The sequence below is a fragment of the Heloderma suspectum genome, chromosome 1, assembly GCF_057233095.1.
Source record: "Heloderma suspectum isolate Gila_16-S chromosome 1, 16-S_ref, whole genome shotgun sequence".
Classification (NCBI taxonomy): Eukaryota; Metazoa; Chordata; class Lepidosauria; order Squamata; family Helodermatidae; genus Heloderma; species Heloderma suspectum.
The window spans coordinates 142588796-142605138 of record NC_139458.1 but is presented as its reverse complement, the minus strand read 5'-3'; the positions used below and the strand labels follow the sequence as shown (position 1 = coordinate 142605138).

The following is a 16343-nucleotide window of genomic DNA, read 5'->3' as shown; positions in this document are numbered from 1 at the left end:
TGCCCTACGGATGGTCATCACTGCTGAGAAACGCACTCTGCACATGCATGGAGGCCCTCTTATTATCCTTGTACATTTTTCCAGGGCTGAGCCGCTTTAGAGCTTGCAGAAATAATTTCCACACTGATTTCTCCTCCCCACCACCTTCCGCCCGTTTTCTTCTTAATCTTGACCCACAGGCGCCAGCACCATCCGAGGGGTGCTCTGTCCGGGATTCTTGCCATTCTCCGTGTGGAGAGCAGACGAACTCGCGTCAGACCCCACCAGGAAAGGGATAAGCCGCCCCGTCGGGGAAAGTGGGAGGGGCAGCGGGTGGGTTGGAGGGGCAGTGATCCCCCGGGAAGGGAAGTCCAGGAGCCTCCAAGAGGGGCCGTCAGGCTGGGAGGGACACAGCCACAGGCTCCCCCCACATGCAGCCTCCTCCTCTCGGGGCAGGGCGGGGACTAGGAGCCCCGCTGGCCGGGCAGAGCGCGCGGAGCTGCCGCGGGCGCTCGGCGAGGGCTCCAGCCGCCCCATGGCGCCGCTGCTGCTGGCGCTGGCCGCTGCCTCCCTGGCTTGGTCCGGCGCGGCGGCCGCCTCGCCGTCGGAGCGCCGCTTCTCCGAGGCGCGGGTGGCGCGCTGGGCGGCGGCGGCGCTCCGGCACGTGGCGGCGGCGCAGTGCCCCGAGCGCGGCGGGCTCTTGCCGCGGCCGCAGTGCCAGCGCCTGGCGCGGCTGCCGCAAGGGCCCGGGCCCGCCGTCTACGTCTCGGAGCCCGCCCGGCCAGGCCACAAGGTGCGCGCGCTCTTGCCCGACGGCTGGGGAGGCAGGCCGGGCGCGCCCCTCCTCGTGCCCGGCCGCAGCCAGAGCGGCGGCCCGCAGCGCCCGGCCCCCGCGCCCTCGGGGCAAGACGCCGTCCTCGTGCTCGACCCCAGCCCCGGCGCCAACTTCGGCCACCCGCTCCTGCTCTTCTATGTCGGCTTCAACGTCAGCCCGCGCCGGTGCCGGAGCCGCGACCGCCTCTACCTGGGTGAGTGAACTGCAGGCCACAGCGCCTCGCGCCCGCTCCAGACCAGCCGCTTGCGGACCCCACCCTCCGGACCCAGGACGTCTTGGCCCCCCGGCTTTCTACTCCCCCGCCCCATCTGGGCGCCCCTGGCAGGGCCCAGATTCGGTCTGGAAATTGTGCTCATTGCCATAGCTGGACCCGAGACCACGTTGGTGTCATAATAGGGGAGAGGTTGTTTCTGAGCCTACGCAGAGTGTTCTCTGAGCATCAGAACCCCTTTTGGTCACCACTGAGTATCTGTATCCAGTCCACACCATCCCTTTTGGACTGTAAAGGTTTCCACAGAAGAGGACCCAGCGTAAGATAACATCTTGACTTAAAATAAGTGTTTTGCATTTTGTACATTGTATTTAATGTTTTAACTTCTGTAAACCACCCAGAGAGCTTCGGCTATGGGGCGGTATAGAAATGCAATAAAATTAAAATAAAAAATTTGCAGCAGGCAGCAATTATGAGGTCCAGTGATGCCTGAGGACCAGTGGTGCCTCTCATGTTTAGAAATCAGGCACTGTGCCGAGTCTCCCTTTCTGCTAGATCCAGTATCTCTACTGCTGCACCCTTTGACCTTTCTAACCCCCAGGGCTTTCTTTACCCAGACTGGTTTATGCAACAGCCAAACTTCAACCAGCATCCTTCTCCTGGTATTATTTGCACACACTGATCGCTTCTCCAAGTAGGTGCAGCCTCTTCTAGAGCTCTGGTTTGGGCTGAGTGCTGTTTGTATGGGAAATAGGATGCTGGGTGAAGGGGACCTAGGTGGCCTCCCCCCCCCATTAAGTTTCCTCCTGGTGTCTCTCTGGGTGGGTTTTGCTTATCCACAAGGGCTAATGGCTGCATTTGGGATAACAAAAATTGGCTAGTGATTTTAGGGGTAGATGCTGGTTGGTTTGTTGATGTCCCCGCCCCCCCGTTTCTCCTGTAGCATGTGACTTGGCTCACTTGCTTGAGTGATCTAGAGCTATCTGTTCTGCAGCTGCCTTGGGACAGCAACTCTTGCTCTTTGCTGTGTGCCGCACTCTGGTTTGCGTGCATGATTGGCGATATGGACGGGAGAGTGTGGTGTTAGATGTGTGGAGGTATCTGATTACTTTATAAGAGTTGGACTTGTTGGACTGTTCCGTTCGCCACTCACACATCTGGTAAAGGACTGTATATTTTTGCAAAACATCTGCAGTGTTTCTCAGAGGGTTTTCTTCCCAACGTGCTTGTTCCATGCAGGCGGCTATGAATGCTTGACACCTGCCCAGAGGAGCCAGTGTGAGAACCAACTGAAGCGCAGGCCGGGACATGGCAAGGGACGGAGCCAGTGGTTGGCAGGCCGCGCTCGCCGTGAGGAGCCCCCAGTAGGGCTCTGCGAGATCCATTTTCTGCCCACAGTGGTGGTGGCACAGGACCCGAAACACCTGCAAAAGTTGCACTGCATGGGTGGGTGCCTGAATCGGGCTTGGGATTAATTACGGGGTGGAAGAGGTGGGGTAATGGAAAGTATCTACCTTACCCGCAGTCCGTGCAGTAGTCTCTGCTAACACCCCATGGCAGCTTCCCTCCAAAATGCCACTAAAAAACATGGCTTCAGGAAGGAAGCGAGCAGCAGCCAAGCAGGGACGTCCCTGAACTTGAATGTTCAGTGAGACTGGAAGTCTGACTAGACCAAGATTGTAAACCAGGCAAAACCTCCCACTTTGGGGATTTGGGAAGTGCAAGGTTGTTAGGGAGGTAATGATGCAAGATGAGATTCAGTGGTGGCAAATTCAGGGAGAGACTTGCGCAATGAGCTGAAGGTGTTGGAGGAACTGTAGCTCAGTGGTAGAGCACCTCTTTTGCATGCAGAAGGTCCTGAGTTCAGTTCCCAGCATCTCTGAGTAGGGCTGGAAAAACTCTTGCCTGGAACCCTGGAGAGCCAGTGCCAGTCAGTGTGGACAGTCCTGGGCTAGAGGGACCCGGGGTCTGACTCGGCTTCCTACATTCCTTTGTTGGGAAGACAGTGCAGTTCTCATTGGCCCGAGCCTGCCCTTGATCTGCTGCGCCCCACACATCCTTCCCTTGTTTCCTACAGTTTCCTCCACTCCTGCTGCTTCTTCCCTTCCGCAGCTCTCCGTGGATACAGCCCGTGCCCTCAGTCGCTGCCTCTCGTTAGCTCCAGTGCCACGGCTGCCCACTGCGAGCTCAACAAGAACACACGGCGGTGCCATCGCCAGCAACGCCCGGCACACGGATCGTGCCGCATGTATCAGACGTGCGACCACGCGGTGCTGATTGCAGGTGTGGGCTGTGGGAGGGCTGCATGGGGGCTGCTAGGAGGTGCTGATTCTGATCTGGTGCCGGTGGGGAACGGTGGGGATTGGAGCCCTTCGCTCTAGGACAGGGGTGCGCAACCTGTGGCTCTGGGGCCATGCTGCCTGTATGGCTCCCAAAGCTGGCAGAACTCCACCCTTTTTCCTCTGTAGTCCAACTGATCAGCTGGGTTGTCAGGGGGAGGGCAAACATTGTTCCCCGGATTCCAGGATCACTGCTTTCCTGCTGCTTGCAGTGGCAGAGAAGCGATGGCGATTGCTGAGGGATGAGAGAGGCTTTTACCTCCATCTTCTGCCCAGCAGTCCTTAGATTTCAGTGGGCAGAGAGGGGAGATGTGTATGTGGCAGGGGGGTGGGGGAGAGTGTGTGTGGAGGTGCACACGTGTGGCCCCCTGCCAACATTGGATGTAGCCCTCGGGGCTGAAGAGGTTGTGCGCCCCTGCTGTAAGGCAATGGATGCCTTGAATGAGGATGAATCCGCTCTGAGGCTCAGCCCCTCTTGCTTTGTTTTGCTGGGCATGAGCTTAAGGGTCTTTCTCCTTGAGGTTCAGGGTTCATTCTGCTTGATCACCTCTTCCTTTTTGACCCCCTAAATTGTTTTAGATATATGTTATCTGTGTGTGTGCAGTCTGTTTATACGTTTGTCTGCAAATGGTTTTCCTTTTGTATAATGTATTTTAATGGTTTTTAATCTTTGCAAACTGCCCAGAGAGCTTCAGCTATTGGGTGATATAGAAATGTAATCAATGAATGAATGCCGGCCTTTCCTCAATTTTCTGGGTTGCTGACAGTGCTTCTCTCCTAGGTGGCTGGCAGGAACAGGTCATCTACCCCCACCACACCCAGAACCTGATGCTTTTCCACCAGATGCTTCGACGGAACGGCTTCCGTCAAGAACACATCAAGGCCTTCTTTGCGAGCGAGGGGCAGGCCTCAGGTACCAGTGCAAGGGAGCCATCTGTCCATCGCAGGGTTGGGAAGGCCCCTTGTTATCCCGGGAGGGTGACTGTTCCGTGCCGATAGCATTTGGACGCCAAGAGTCGCTCTTCAGTGACGGGGATCCTTTGGCTCTCAACACCCGCTTGGTCTGTTCCCTGCTCCAACTACTCCCCATCACCCACCAGCTCCTTACCGTCAGCGTTCCAAATGGGCTGTTCCATTTTGGAGTGCCATCCTACCGTAGCCATCACTGGGTATGAAAGTACAAGCAATCAGCCCCTGGGGGTGGGGATGCCTTTTGTTCCCTTCAAAATGATGGCCAGCCTGCACAACACAGACAGAGCAACCTACTGGGCTTTTGCAGAATGGGTTGACGAGAGCCTAGCAAATACTTCCATGCTGCCCAAAGGGGGTTCCTTCCTTCCCAGACCTGGCCCTTTCCCAAGCGGGCAGAATGAGTGGTGTGCGTGTGTGTGTCAAGGGAGGAATGTGGATACCTTCGGAGCCTGGAGGGTTTGGATGGGAGGAAACAGATCCTCATGGCATGGGGTCAGCAGCCCCTTCCCTCTTCTCCCCTGGGCAGTGGCTGTGGAGATGGGCGATGTGCATCCGGCCACAGAGAAGCTGGCGATCCGCTCCCACCTGGCCTTGCTCTGCCGGAGCCTCCACTGTGCCGACTCACTGGTGCTCTACCTCAACAGCCCAGCAGCCAGCGATGGCACCATACTGCTGTGGGATGCCAACCGCAATGGCATTGTGAGTGTGGCCCGGGAGGTGGATCCAGGTTGAAAGAGGAGGGCGGGGGGTTGCCTAATGGGGCTGGGCTCTCGAGCTGCCGAAATGGGCTCTCCTATGAAGGACTGATTCCACCAGCACACTCTACCCTGGCACCAGTCTGCACCCTCTTACCACCATTACAAAACATCACACCACAGCCCATCTCTGTAGCTGAAATGACCCCACCATCCTGTTCTTTTCAAGGATTGTTTGTACCAGCATGCCAAGCTCCTCTGTCACCATTACCCAAGCATGACAAGAGCAGCCCTTTTGGCCCAGGGTGCAGAACGTTAGGCCTGGGGGACAAATCCAGCCCTGCAGGGTTGCCTAAACAGCCACATTCCCCTTCCCCTGACCACCAGTCATCTGCCCAGACAGCCACATTTGGTGGTTTCCTGGCTTTTCTGCAGTCCCCCTCCTCCCATTCCCAAAGGTTGACATGCCTCTCCCTAAAGCTTAGGTACTGGCAGTTAAGAGCTTTCAGCTAGAATAGGCTGGCATTTTTGGGTCCCACCCTTCTTGTCTTTGGTCATGCCACTTTTGCCTTCAGCCCTGGCTGCCACTGAAATGCGGCCCCCGAGAGCTTCTCTGAAATGAAATCCGGCCCTTGGGCTGAATGACCCCTGTTGTGGCCTTTACTGAAGGTGACTGGCCCAGCTATGATGGAGGAAGGTTCTCTTCTCTCCCCTGCACCCAGTCTAGATGCTGTCCCTCCCCTGTTGGAACTTCGCATATATAGTCAAAATGCTCCAGTGCCTAGGATGGGGCTGCTGCAGGGGCTGAACGATCCAGGTACGACATCCCTGGAGAGGGATATGAGGACATATGCCTCTCCCCAGTCCCCTGCCCTTGTGCATGAGCTCAGCATGTGAGTTAATAAACAGGCACAAGGTATGCAATACGGTATCTGATCTGTATACCGATGCCCAAGTGAAAATGAGGCAGAAGGAGATTCCTGGGGAGGGATGACTGCCATGTTTTGGGGGGATGAGTTGTTGGGGCTTTATTCCCTGATAGCCCTTCCCAGCAAGGGCTATCAGGTACATTCCACTGTGACAGAAGGGCAGAAAAATGTGGGGGGGCTCCCAAAGGTGCGGGTGCAGAGATATCAAGCAGCAGCAGCCCTTCTAAAAGGCTCCTTCTAGGCCCGTGTTTGTCCATCTGCAAGGGACCAGGATTGCATTGGCTGGAAATAGAAATTGAATTGAGACCCTCTTTTGGAGGGAGGGGTGGGGTCATCCCACCTGTCCCAGCATGTCCTGGACAGTCCAACTGGAGGAAGAAGGAGAGATGCTGACAGAATTGCAGGTGGAGACTCCAGCCCCCTCCGCTCATCAGTTCCCTTCAAAGGCCTGTCCAGCTCTTTCATGTGTGCCTGCGGGGAGAAAACCACACCAGCGTTTGCAACGGGTGCTGGCCCTGGCTTGCTCTTTCCTACTTAATCCGCTGCTTTTAACTCCCAGGCGGCGGAATTCCCTTGATCTCTGAACTGTAGCATTTGCAGGGTGGGGGCGGCTGTGACAAAGGGGCCGGTGCTGATGAGCTGACGCTCCCCCCCACAACAGGCAGACCCTAAGGAGCGCTACCCCGTCTTGGAGCTCCTGGCCGACTTGGAGAACTGCAATGCCCGCAGGGTCCTCCTCTTCCTTGACCAGAGCTATCCGGGGCCGTGGGCAAAGAAGCTACGGGCATCACAGCGCCACCCCAACGTGGTGCTGGTACGCAGCACGGCTACGGCTGCCAACGAGGGGTCCGCGTTTGCCGAGTCCTGGGCAGGGCTACAGCCTGACCAGTGTCTGCTCCAGCATATCTTGCCGGTAAGTGTCCTGAAGAGCAAAGCCACGCAGTAGGGGCACCGTGATTGCTGAAAGGCCCAGGAGAGTGCAGGAACCAAAGAGGCCGCCTTATACCAAGTCTGGCTGTTGGTCCATCCGGTCCAGTCTTGCCTGCTCTGACTAGCAGCATCCATACCAGGGTCTCACACAGAGTCTTTTAGATCACCCGTTTCCTGATCCTTTTAACTGGATCCTTTTAACTGGAGGTTGAACCCAGGACTGTCGGTACACCAAGCACGTGCTCTGACAACAGGTTGTTGTTCCTCAAGTGATCCCAGCACTTCTTGTTCATTCCAACAAAATACCAGGGCACCCAAAATAGTGATTAGGAAGCCCCTGTCCTAACATTGCTTTTTGGCAGGTGGCATTAGCAACAGGTGCCTCTCCAGTTCAAAGGGATAGCTTTTGAAGACTGTGGCAGCATCATTAACTGGGTGACAGGACTCCCTGGGCTCCGCTCCTAATTCAGCTGTGGGGTGGGGAGAGGGGATCAGACAGATTGAGGAGAGGACCCCAGGCACGCTGTCTCTAGGGCTAGAAATGCATGGCTGATCAACACAGGAAGGTCAGCCCTGGTTTTGCAGCACATGCAGAGCATATTTCTGCTTCCCATATGGCCAAACCATCTTCTGACCACACCAACTTGCTGTCAGGTTGGGTGTCGGCCTGTGAAGAGGTGTGGGGGGAAAATGACTTCATTATGAGGTCGGGCAACAACATTACAGCTGTGGGGGCTGCCATGAGACATGTTGAATTTGCCAAATGGTCAGAGCTGTCTTGGGTAGCGAATGAATTCGTTTTTTTAATGTACACACTGTTCAGCTGCAATGAAATGAGAAAACAAATGCAAGGCCCATGGAAATTTGCAGCAAAGTGTCCTTTTGATGTGAACTATGGCTCCTTCGGAAGGAGAAAACTTGGGAGCGTCATTACAGTCCACCTCGTTAGTTTTACTTAAAGCAGATGGTTGCCACTAGGAAAAAAGTGTTTGTGCCACCCAGAGTAGTTGGGACAAATATTTACATTCAGTGGGTAGGATCCAGACTAAGTGAGCTGCCCCTAATTCCTACTGAAATGAGTAGAATTTAAGCCACACTTAACTTTTCACATTGATTTCAATGGGACCTGACTTACTCTGGATCCAACCCGGAGTCAGCAAACAAAAGCATTCCATTCAAAATCTGCACTTTTTACAGCAGGTGAGAGCTAGTAAGGCTGCTTTAATCTGTTTTACTTTACTGACCAACCGTACAGGATAATAGTACAGATTACCAAGATCATATACCCGAAGCACTTTGAACACTGTAAATGCTCATGACGGGTGTGGAACCTCCGGCCTGTAGGCCAAATCTGGCCCGCCTGGAGTCCCCATCCAGCCTTCCAGGGTTCCCCAGATGGCCACCCTCCCTTTCCCTCAACTACCAGTGGTTACGTAGTTTCCCGGCTTCTGTGCAGTTTTCCCCCATTCTCAAAGGTTGAAATGCTTCTCCTAAGGCCTAGTTCCTGACAGGAAGAGCTTCGCACTAAATTACGCTGGGGTGGTGGTGGTGTTCTTGGCTCTACCCCTTTTGCCCTTCTCCTTTCTTGCAGGTGGGTCCATGGTCTGCAGTCTTGGCCTCTGGTACCTCAGCTCAGCTGCTCAATGTCACCATAGCAGGAGCCCCCTGCCACTCTGTGCCACCCCTGGGCGAGGAAGAGCGCCAGCGTCGCTACCAAGGCTGCCAGAATCTTCCCACCATGTTATGGTATCAGAACCGGCACCAGCAGCTGCCCCAGGAGGAGGACTGAGCCTGACGGGGGCACCGCCCTGGACCTGCCCTCAAGATCAGAGCCTTGTTCTGCACCCACGGACCCTTCCCCATCCCCCCAGGAGGTTCTTGGCTTCAAGGCCCACGGGTGGAGTCATCTGCCAGTCGCCCAGCAGGTTGGTTGTTGAACGTTGGTGGGAGAGGTTGAGGCCTTTGTAAGCGCGAACTGCTGCACCGGACTCTCCAAAGCCATTTCCAGCTGCCAGGACCAAAAGGAGAAGCCAGGCATAGCAAGGCCTTGACCTGACATCCTGCCCTGCCAAGGAGATTTACATGGAGAGAGGGAAAACACCGGAGCCGTGGATCAGGGGGACTCCACTGCCGGGCACTGATTGGAATATGGCCATGTGGGGTGGGGACCGCAAGAGGGGAACCAGCACGAGGTGAATAGGCAGAGCACCGTGGAGGCACAGCACCTGCCCTCACATCCTCACCGTGCTGCTGCCCTACATATGGCTAGTTCCCCCACTTCCGCCTGGGCGCGAGAAAGGCAGGGTTCCGTATCACTCCCCCACCCCATTCCGCCACCTGGATATAAACCCGGAAGCACCCTCTGCTGAGAAAAAAAGGTGTGCCGGGGGGGACGGGGGACATGCTGTAAAACAACAAATCCCTTGAAATAAAGGACCACTACTGCTTTTGACTCCCGCCTGCTGTTGCTGTGTATGTGTTCTGGTACCTTGTCGGAGTGAGAAGCAATACAAGGGCGAAGGCCTGCCTGCTGCTGCTGCTGCTGCAGCAAAGGTAAGCCACTGAGGGACACTGGGAAACCTGGCTTCCTCTTTCCTGCTCTGGAAGGGTGTATGGCCTAGATAGGAGAACAAGGGAGCAAGAGCTGGGAGGGGCGGTGGGGGGTGAACTGGTACAATCCCAACACAGTCCTTACTGTTCTGATCTGAAGTTGAACAAGTTCTCCATTCTTCCAGGGGGAAACGCTGAAGCCGTGGCTCTTGTGTCACTTACGCCGTGGCTCTTGTGTTGCTTCTCTGTGGTTTCCAAGAAGTGATCCTTGGTAGCTGTAGACTCAGCTTGGGCCACGTCGCGATCTCTCAGCTTTCTTCAGCCTTTGGCGGTATCAGGGCATAGACTGACGCCGCTCTGTGGCCACACCATGACCAACGGCAGCTTTCATTTCATAATGAACGTTCAGTGTGACTCTAGCCATTCTGTGGAGATGAGCAGGGAGCCAGGGTTTCCAGAGTCACTGGAGGTGAATGGATTCAGTGGCTAGAGCATGGAAAAGAGGAAAGCCAGGACTCCTGGCTCCCAGTCATTTTTCTGTGCTGTTTCCAAGATGTGATCCTTGCTCAGCTGTTGTCTCACTGGCTTTGGGGCAAGTCACTTCCTCTCAGCTTCAATTCCCCATCTGTAAAACAGGATGCTGATTACTCCGCCTCACGAGTTTGTTCGCACGGAGAATTAAAGACACTATAGGAAGAACAGCAGCAAGGGTTTCTCTGCACTAGCCTGTAAGTACAGGTCACCTTAATATCAGCTCTGCACAAATTCACAGCTCACGTGTGCCCTCTACATGGGTAGGCACAACAGAATCGTGGTATTGCTCTGCTTAGCACAATTGCTGGTACACTGATGTCCAGGGGTGGGAGTGCAGGCACAGGAGCGGCATCAGTCCAGGTACCACGTACCTTGAAACCTTCCTTCATTTTCCACTTGGATGTTGCAACTCCAGTCTAAAGGAACTGGAGTTCCTCCTAACCCAGAAGTCACTAGGTGCCTGGCGCCTTTTGCAGTGCCTCCTGGTCTCCCTTTTCATTCATTAAGCTCCCTGCTGGTTTGGGCAAACATGGGTTGGCCTTCCCCAACCTGGTGCCCTCCAGATGTGTTGGACTGCAACCCCCGTGATTCCCAGCCAGCATGGCCAAGGGCAAGGGAGTTGCGGTCCAACACACTTGGAGGGCACCAGGACAGGGAACACTTCTTCTTCTGGTGTAGGTTAACAAGATGGCTTGGGCTCAGGAGAACAGTTTGATTCCAGGAGCGCACCCCCCCCCCCCGGTTCAGTTAATGGTCATCTTATTTTTAAACCCCACCAGCATGTAGCAAGCCTGACATGCTAGAGGTGAGGCTGCCTAGGCAAGGTTGCAATCTTCCCAAAAACGTGTGTGTGTGTGTGTGTGTGTGTGTGTGTGTGTGTGTGTGTGTGTGGAATAGACCTCCATCTGTCCTCATGCAGTCCTGTATGTTGTGTGTGTGTGTGGGCAAGCCTCATGCTGCAGGGGCTTTTCTAGGAGCTGAAACTGCCATACACATGCTAATTATGAAGAGTTGGAGGAGGCATTGGTACATTAGGCTGGGAGGGAAGGGAGGAGCGAGGGGTGTCCTGACTGCTCTTCACCACCTGCAAACATACCAGGGCTGGCCAAGTGCTGGTATCAGCTCCACCAAAGCCCCTTTGGTCTCAGTGTCTGCCCTTTGCAAGCAGGGGGCCGCAAGAGCAGCAGCTGCTAGGCAGCCCAGCAGCACCTGATGAGACTACCAGTTGCTGGGGAACACAGGTCCTACTTGTCGGCTTCCCACAGGCAGCTGTTTGGCCACTCTGTGAATGTAAGATGGACCTTTAGTCTGACCCAACACAACTCTTCTGATGACTGCACTCATTGGACTCTTCTGCCAGCTACTTCCATGCCTGCTACCTGTCAAGCAAGCACTACGCCCATTGACGGTTCTGTAGAAATACACGGAGGCAGCATTCAGGGAGACTTGGCGGGTGCCACCCAGGGTTGCCTGGGATCTGAACGGCCTTGAAGCAGGAACAGCAATAAACATTGGGTCCTTCTGAAAATCCACTCTATAGAACCATCACACAGAAGCAGCTGATTGGGTTGGGTTGGGCTGGGGTGAAAGATAGATGGACTCGTCTCTCATCTATCCCTGCCCTTTCCAGCCACTATGAATTCTTTTGGGGGGCCCTCTTGTTTTCTTCTTATTTTGTGTATGTTAATTGTAAACCATCTTTGAATGTGTGGAACCCGTGTCCTTTTGGCTCAACAACCCAAGTTAATCTGACCTGTGTTGAAATGTACAGTTTGGGAACCACTGCCTGCTACCCTCTCGCCAATTTGGGAACCGCTGCCTGCTACCCTCTCGCCAGTTTGGGAACCGCTGCCTGCTACCCTCTCACCAGTGGAACACTGAAAAGAAACCCAACAGACAGACAGACACCCCTCCTCCGAGTCCACCCCCGCTGCAGCTGGGACTGAAAACCCTGGATTCACAAGTGGATCTGAAAACACTGAGAGTTTATGAAAATCAAAACAGACATTTCAAAATCAGAACCTATGAAAACACACAGCCATTTTCCGGGCTTCCTCTGCAGTTGCATACAAAGTGCTGGCAACACTCACACATGCCCTTCCCTCCCCCCCCCCCATTCATCTCGGCAAGGAGAGGCCAATGAGGACGGTGGGGCAGGGTGGCCCTGGTCCCAGCCTCTCTTTCCTCTAATCAATGATAATACACCTGGATCACCGAGCAACACGTTTCCCTGGATCACTGGCGGCGGCTTGGAGGATACTCTTACATTGCTCTAGTACAAGGGGCAGGCCTGCTCATGTGGAGAGGGGCATGCTGGGAATGGCACAACCTAGCCTTCCTCATGTTTGGTCTCCCTGAGCACACTTCCAATGTGGTGGATCTGCTGCGGCGTGCTCCAGTGACCTGAGCAACTCCACTGTTAACGCCATACGGAGTCGCAAGTAGGGTTGCAGAGGTGGTCCCTCCAACTTTGGCTTCAAGCCACAGCCACCAGGAGCTGCTGATCATCTCTGTAGGCTGCTTAACGGTTCTCCCTGTTGCTTGGCTATGACTCAGAAGTGGCGGTGCTCTCGCCGGTGCTTGGGTGCGATGCTGCGCTGGCCGTCTCAGCCGCTGACTCGGATGCAGACTTGGCACTGGCGGTGCTCTTTTCGCTGGCCGCGTGCAACTCGTACAAAGCACCGCTGCCCTTGCTTTCGGGCTCCGACTCAGCACTGTCCTTGCTCTCTGCATCCGAGCCGCCTGGCTTTCCACTCCCTTGTTGCAACCACATGTCGGAGTACATGCCGCCCTTCTTCATTAGCTGTTCATGCCTGTAAGGTGAAGGAACAGTTAATTCCAAGGACTCCATGGAGGGCGCATCCCTTGGCGAGCCTGAAAGAACCATCCACAGACTCACCATTTCTCACTGTTCATGGGGTGTCTTTTCAGACATATACAACCTATGGCCCCTCTGCCCATATAGACCTGCTTCCCATAAAGGAGTTGCCACAGCCTGGCCAAGAGGGAAAAAACTGCCAGCAATCATGCGACCAACGATAAAGGATTGATTTATGGCGACCCTCCAAGACATAGAGCAGAAGTTACTCAGCTTGTCAATTGGTCATCCTTGGCCTACATGGGGCCCCACAGGTCTCTGTGGTTTAAAAGCTCCCCAACTTGGCCACTATGGCCAGAGAATCATGGAGGAGAAGGACGAAGCGGCAGAGACTGGGGGAGGCAGGTGGTGGTTTGGAGTTTTGAATGGGAGCAGACAGGATACTTGAATGTGAAGGGCGGCACAGGGTGCTTTTGCTTTCCCTCTCTGTGCTACAGCGCCTGTGCTACACACCTGCTGTTCCTTCTCTCCATATGAAAGGGGTCTCCAGGTGGAGCTCGGTTAGGAGGGAAATAGACAGGGTTGTACATACTCTAGCATGGTGCAGGAGTACAGAAAAAGCACTGAATGTAAGAGCTCAGTGTGGCCTTAAGTGTCCTTTGGCAATCACCACTAGCATGGCTGAGCCTTTATGCAAGAAGAATTCTCAGCTCTCTTTTTAAAGAAAGAACAAGCTTCTAGCCCTCTGGGGTTGCAAAGCTATGGTTAAACATGGGCGGGCTGAACTCCAAGAAGCTAGGGAGGTGGCTGAACAAGATTTGCAATGGTGGGACTTCCGTGTCCTGTGTTGCTCCTAGCCACTTTCCATGAATAGCAACATTGGAATAAATTATACAAAATAAGAGGCGTTATACAAATGGTCTCCATTGGCGTAATTTATACAGATCACAGAATTCAGCTTTTCTAGATTGCATTAGCTGACCATGGAATTTTTATTTATTTTAGCATGGAATGCACACAGTCTTGGGTGCAGACAACAAGTTTACCTTCCTCGCTCCACCACTCGGCCCTCCCGGATGACAAGGATTTGGTCGGCCTTAACCACAGTGGATAGTCTGTAAAGAAAGTGCTGTCACTAGGGCTGCTACCAAGGGGCCAGAATGTAACAGTGATCCCTCCCTCCCCACCCCACCCCGCTCTTCTACCAGACATTAGAGTGAACAGAATGAGGACTGAAGCCCTGCCATCTCTGACATAATCTGGCCCAGGTGAAAGAGCTACCTGTACATTAACTGTGCTGCCAAGAGGCAGCCTTTAGTAGGTTGAGTGGCGGAGGTCCAGTGCATGGGAAATGAGTTCAATGCCGGGCGTGTAACAAAGCCAGGCACAGGAGATGCTGAATTCTGTAGAGAACTGCTCAGCTGCGTTGATTCCTAGCATCCTGATTCAGCAACATGAATGGGCATTCAGACACAATTCTGACTTTGCAAACTGCAGCAAGCAAACCCCTGCCTGCCAGCCCCCCAACGATCTGTAGATCTTCACTTCATGGCCAATATCTTGGATGAAGCACAGGGCCATGGAAGGGCTAGGACTAAGAACATTCAAGCTTTGCCCTTCTCCCAAGTTCTGAAAGAAGCGCAGGGAGGGGAACAAGTAGCAAGTTGCTAGGAGACCAGATACCCCAGCCACGATGCGAGCCAGAGGAATCTTCAGAAAAGGTGTCCTCTGCTGCAGAAAGCAACAAAGACAAAGCAAGAGACCCAGCTCTAAGACCACCACCACTCTGTATCTTGAAAACATTAATAACAGCACAGTTGAGGATTGCTTCCTAAATTTATGAGATGGAAGGTTATCCCCAGTGGTGTAGTAGTAAAGGGTGAAGTGCAGGCACCCATCATGACTGTCCCTATAGTCACACCGCAAAGAGAGCCCCAAAATGCAGGCTGCTGAGTCATCTTATCAGTTGACTAGCAGTTATCATATATCAGTCCTAGCAGTTATTAGCACATCTTTTGTAAAGCTGATGACTCTTAATTGCCATTCAACTCCAGGCGGCCCCCAAATAATTTGCATTACAGCAGGTAACAATATATTGCTGTTGAGAAAACTCATTTCCCACCAGCTTTTCTGAGAACTGCAGCTCAACTCAGAAGAAACAGGCAATTCTGAGAGGGGTGACCAATGACGTCAGCATCCCTCCTATTAAAAAAGGACCAGGGCTGCATCCTTGAGAGCCCTGGTTCCGCTACACCACTGCTTATCCAAAGTCATTTAGTCTAGCCTGGGATACCCAACTCCAGCTTTACCCAACCTTGTGCCCTCTGGATGTGTTAAACTACAACTCCCAGCATCCCTCAGCCAGCTATGCTGGCTGGGGGGTGCTGGGTGTTGTAGTCCAACACATCTGGAGGGCTCCAGGTAGGGGAAGGCTACATCTACTCTATTCAGTACTCATCCCTGACAGATGCTTGTCCAAGGAAGTGAAGTCCACAAACTCCTCTATCGGCAGCATGACTTCACTGCTGCCCAACACCACGACGGCTGCTGGCCTCGATGGCTCTAAAAGGGACATGTCCCAGAGGACAGATCTATCAATGGCTACTGGGACTTGAGAGGCTCAATGGAACATCCCTGCCAAGAGGCATTGTGCCACTGAACCCAGTTGCTGGGAGGGAGGCAGAAGGGAAGAGTGGCACAGAGCAATTGCCTCCACACCCTGCTAATGAGCGTCCTGGAGGTTTTTGGGCTGGCCACTGTTGGAAACAGGATGCTGGGCTAGATGGCCCCTTGGTCATCAGCATTAGCCTCTCCCCACTGAGCAGGGGGGTTGGCCTGCATTGAGCAGGGGGTTGGACTTGATGGCCTTGTGGGCCCCTTCCAACTCTACTATTCTATGATTGGTCTGATCCTCTTATGCTTTTATTTCTTATGCGTTGATGACAGACAGTAATTATTATTTATTCATTATTTATTTATTTTATTACATTTATATCCCGCCTTTTCTCCTCCTTAAGGAACCCAAGGCAGCGTACATGATCCTCCTCCTCCTCCGTTTTATCCTCACAAAAACAACCCTGTGAGGTGGGTTGGGCTGAGAGTCTGTGACTGGCCCAAAGTCACCCAGTGAGCTTCCATGGCCGAGTGGGGACTAGAACCCGGATCTCCTGACTCCCAGTCCAAAACTCTTGCCACTACACCACACTGGCTCCCAGTAATCCAGAGAAGATGCAAGCTGAAATCAGAGAAGTGGAAGGACCTAGTTAAGGGATTCTGTCTCATGGAACTCGAGAGCTTAGGTCTATCTGGACTGCACCCGCTACTCATTCCGTTTCGTCTTAATATCTGACAGAGGCCATTGCAGCACGGCAGAGGGGCCCTGAGTGTGCGTGGAACTAGATGCAGGCGAGGAATTGGCATTTGCCTCTCCGCATTTAAAGGGTGCAGCATCCCTCCAGCTGCTATTCTGCTAAAGCAGCGGTGGGGAACCTCTGAAGCCCGAGGGCCAAATTCAATTTTGGACAAGTTCTCTTACTGGCTGAAGGCAAAAC

At 53.8% G+C, this 16343-nt stretch overlaps 2 protein-coding genes across 4 annotated transcripts in view; one reads left to right on the top strand and one right to left on the bottom strand.

Annotated features, from left to right (window-relative positions):
• Positions 1-433: 433 nt before the first annotated feature.
• On the top strand, positions 434-9250 carry LOC146358205 (uncharacterized). The gene is made up of 7 exons (XM_084805355.1): positions 434-1007; positions 2265-2471; positions 3138-3308; positions 4146-4277; positions 4863-5035; positions 6622-6873; positions 8482-9250. Exons 1-7 carry the CDS (start codon positions 515-517, stop codon positions 8677-8679), a joined length of 1626 nt encoding a protein of 541 aa, XP_084661481.1. The 5' UTR covers positions 434-514; the 3' UTR covers positions 8680-9250.
• Positions 9251-11768: 2518 nt separating this feature from the next.
• Positions 11769-16343, bottom strand: part of ABCB6 (ATP binding cassette subfamily B member 6 (LAN blood group)) — a 48288-nt gene continuing 43713 nt past the window's right edge. For 2 of the 3 annotated variants that reach the window (XM_084805309.1, XM_084805291.1), the window contains 2 exons: positions 13839-13907; positions 11769-12787 (listed from right to left, as the gene is read on the bottom strand). In XM_084805309.1, the coding sequence (XP_084661435.1) occupies positions 12520-12787; positions 13839-13907 (337 nt within the window). In that variant the 3' untranslated portion in view covers positions 11769-12519. The remainder of the gene's footprint in view (positions 12788-13838; positions 13908-16343) is intronic. The other variant, XM_084805299.1, reaches the window with a different exon arrangement.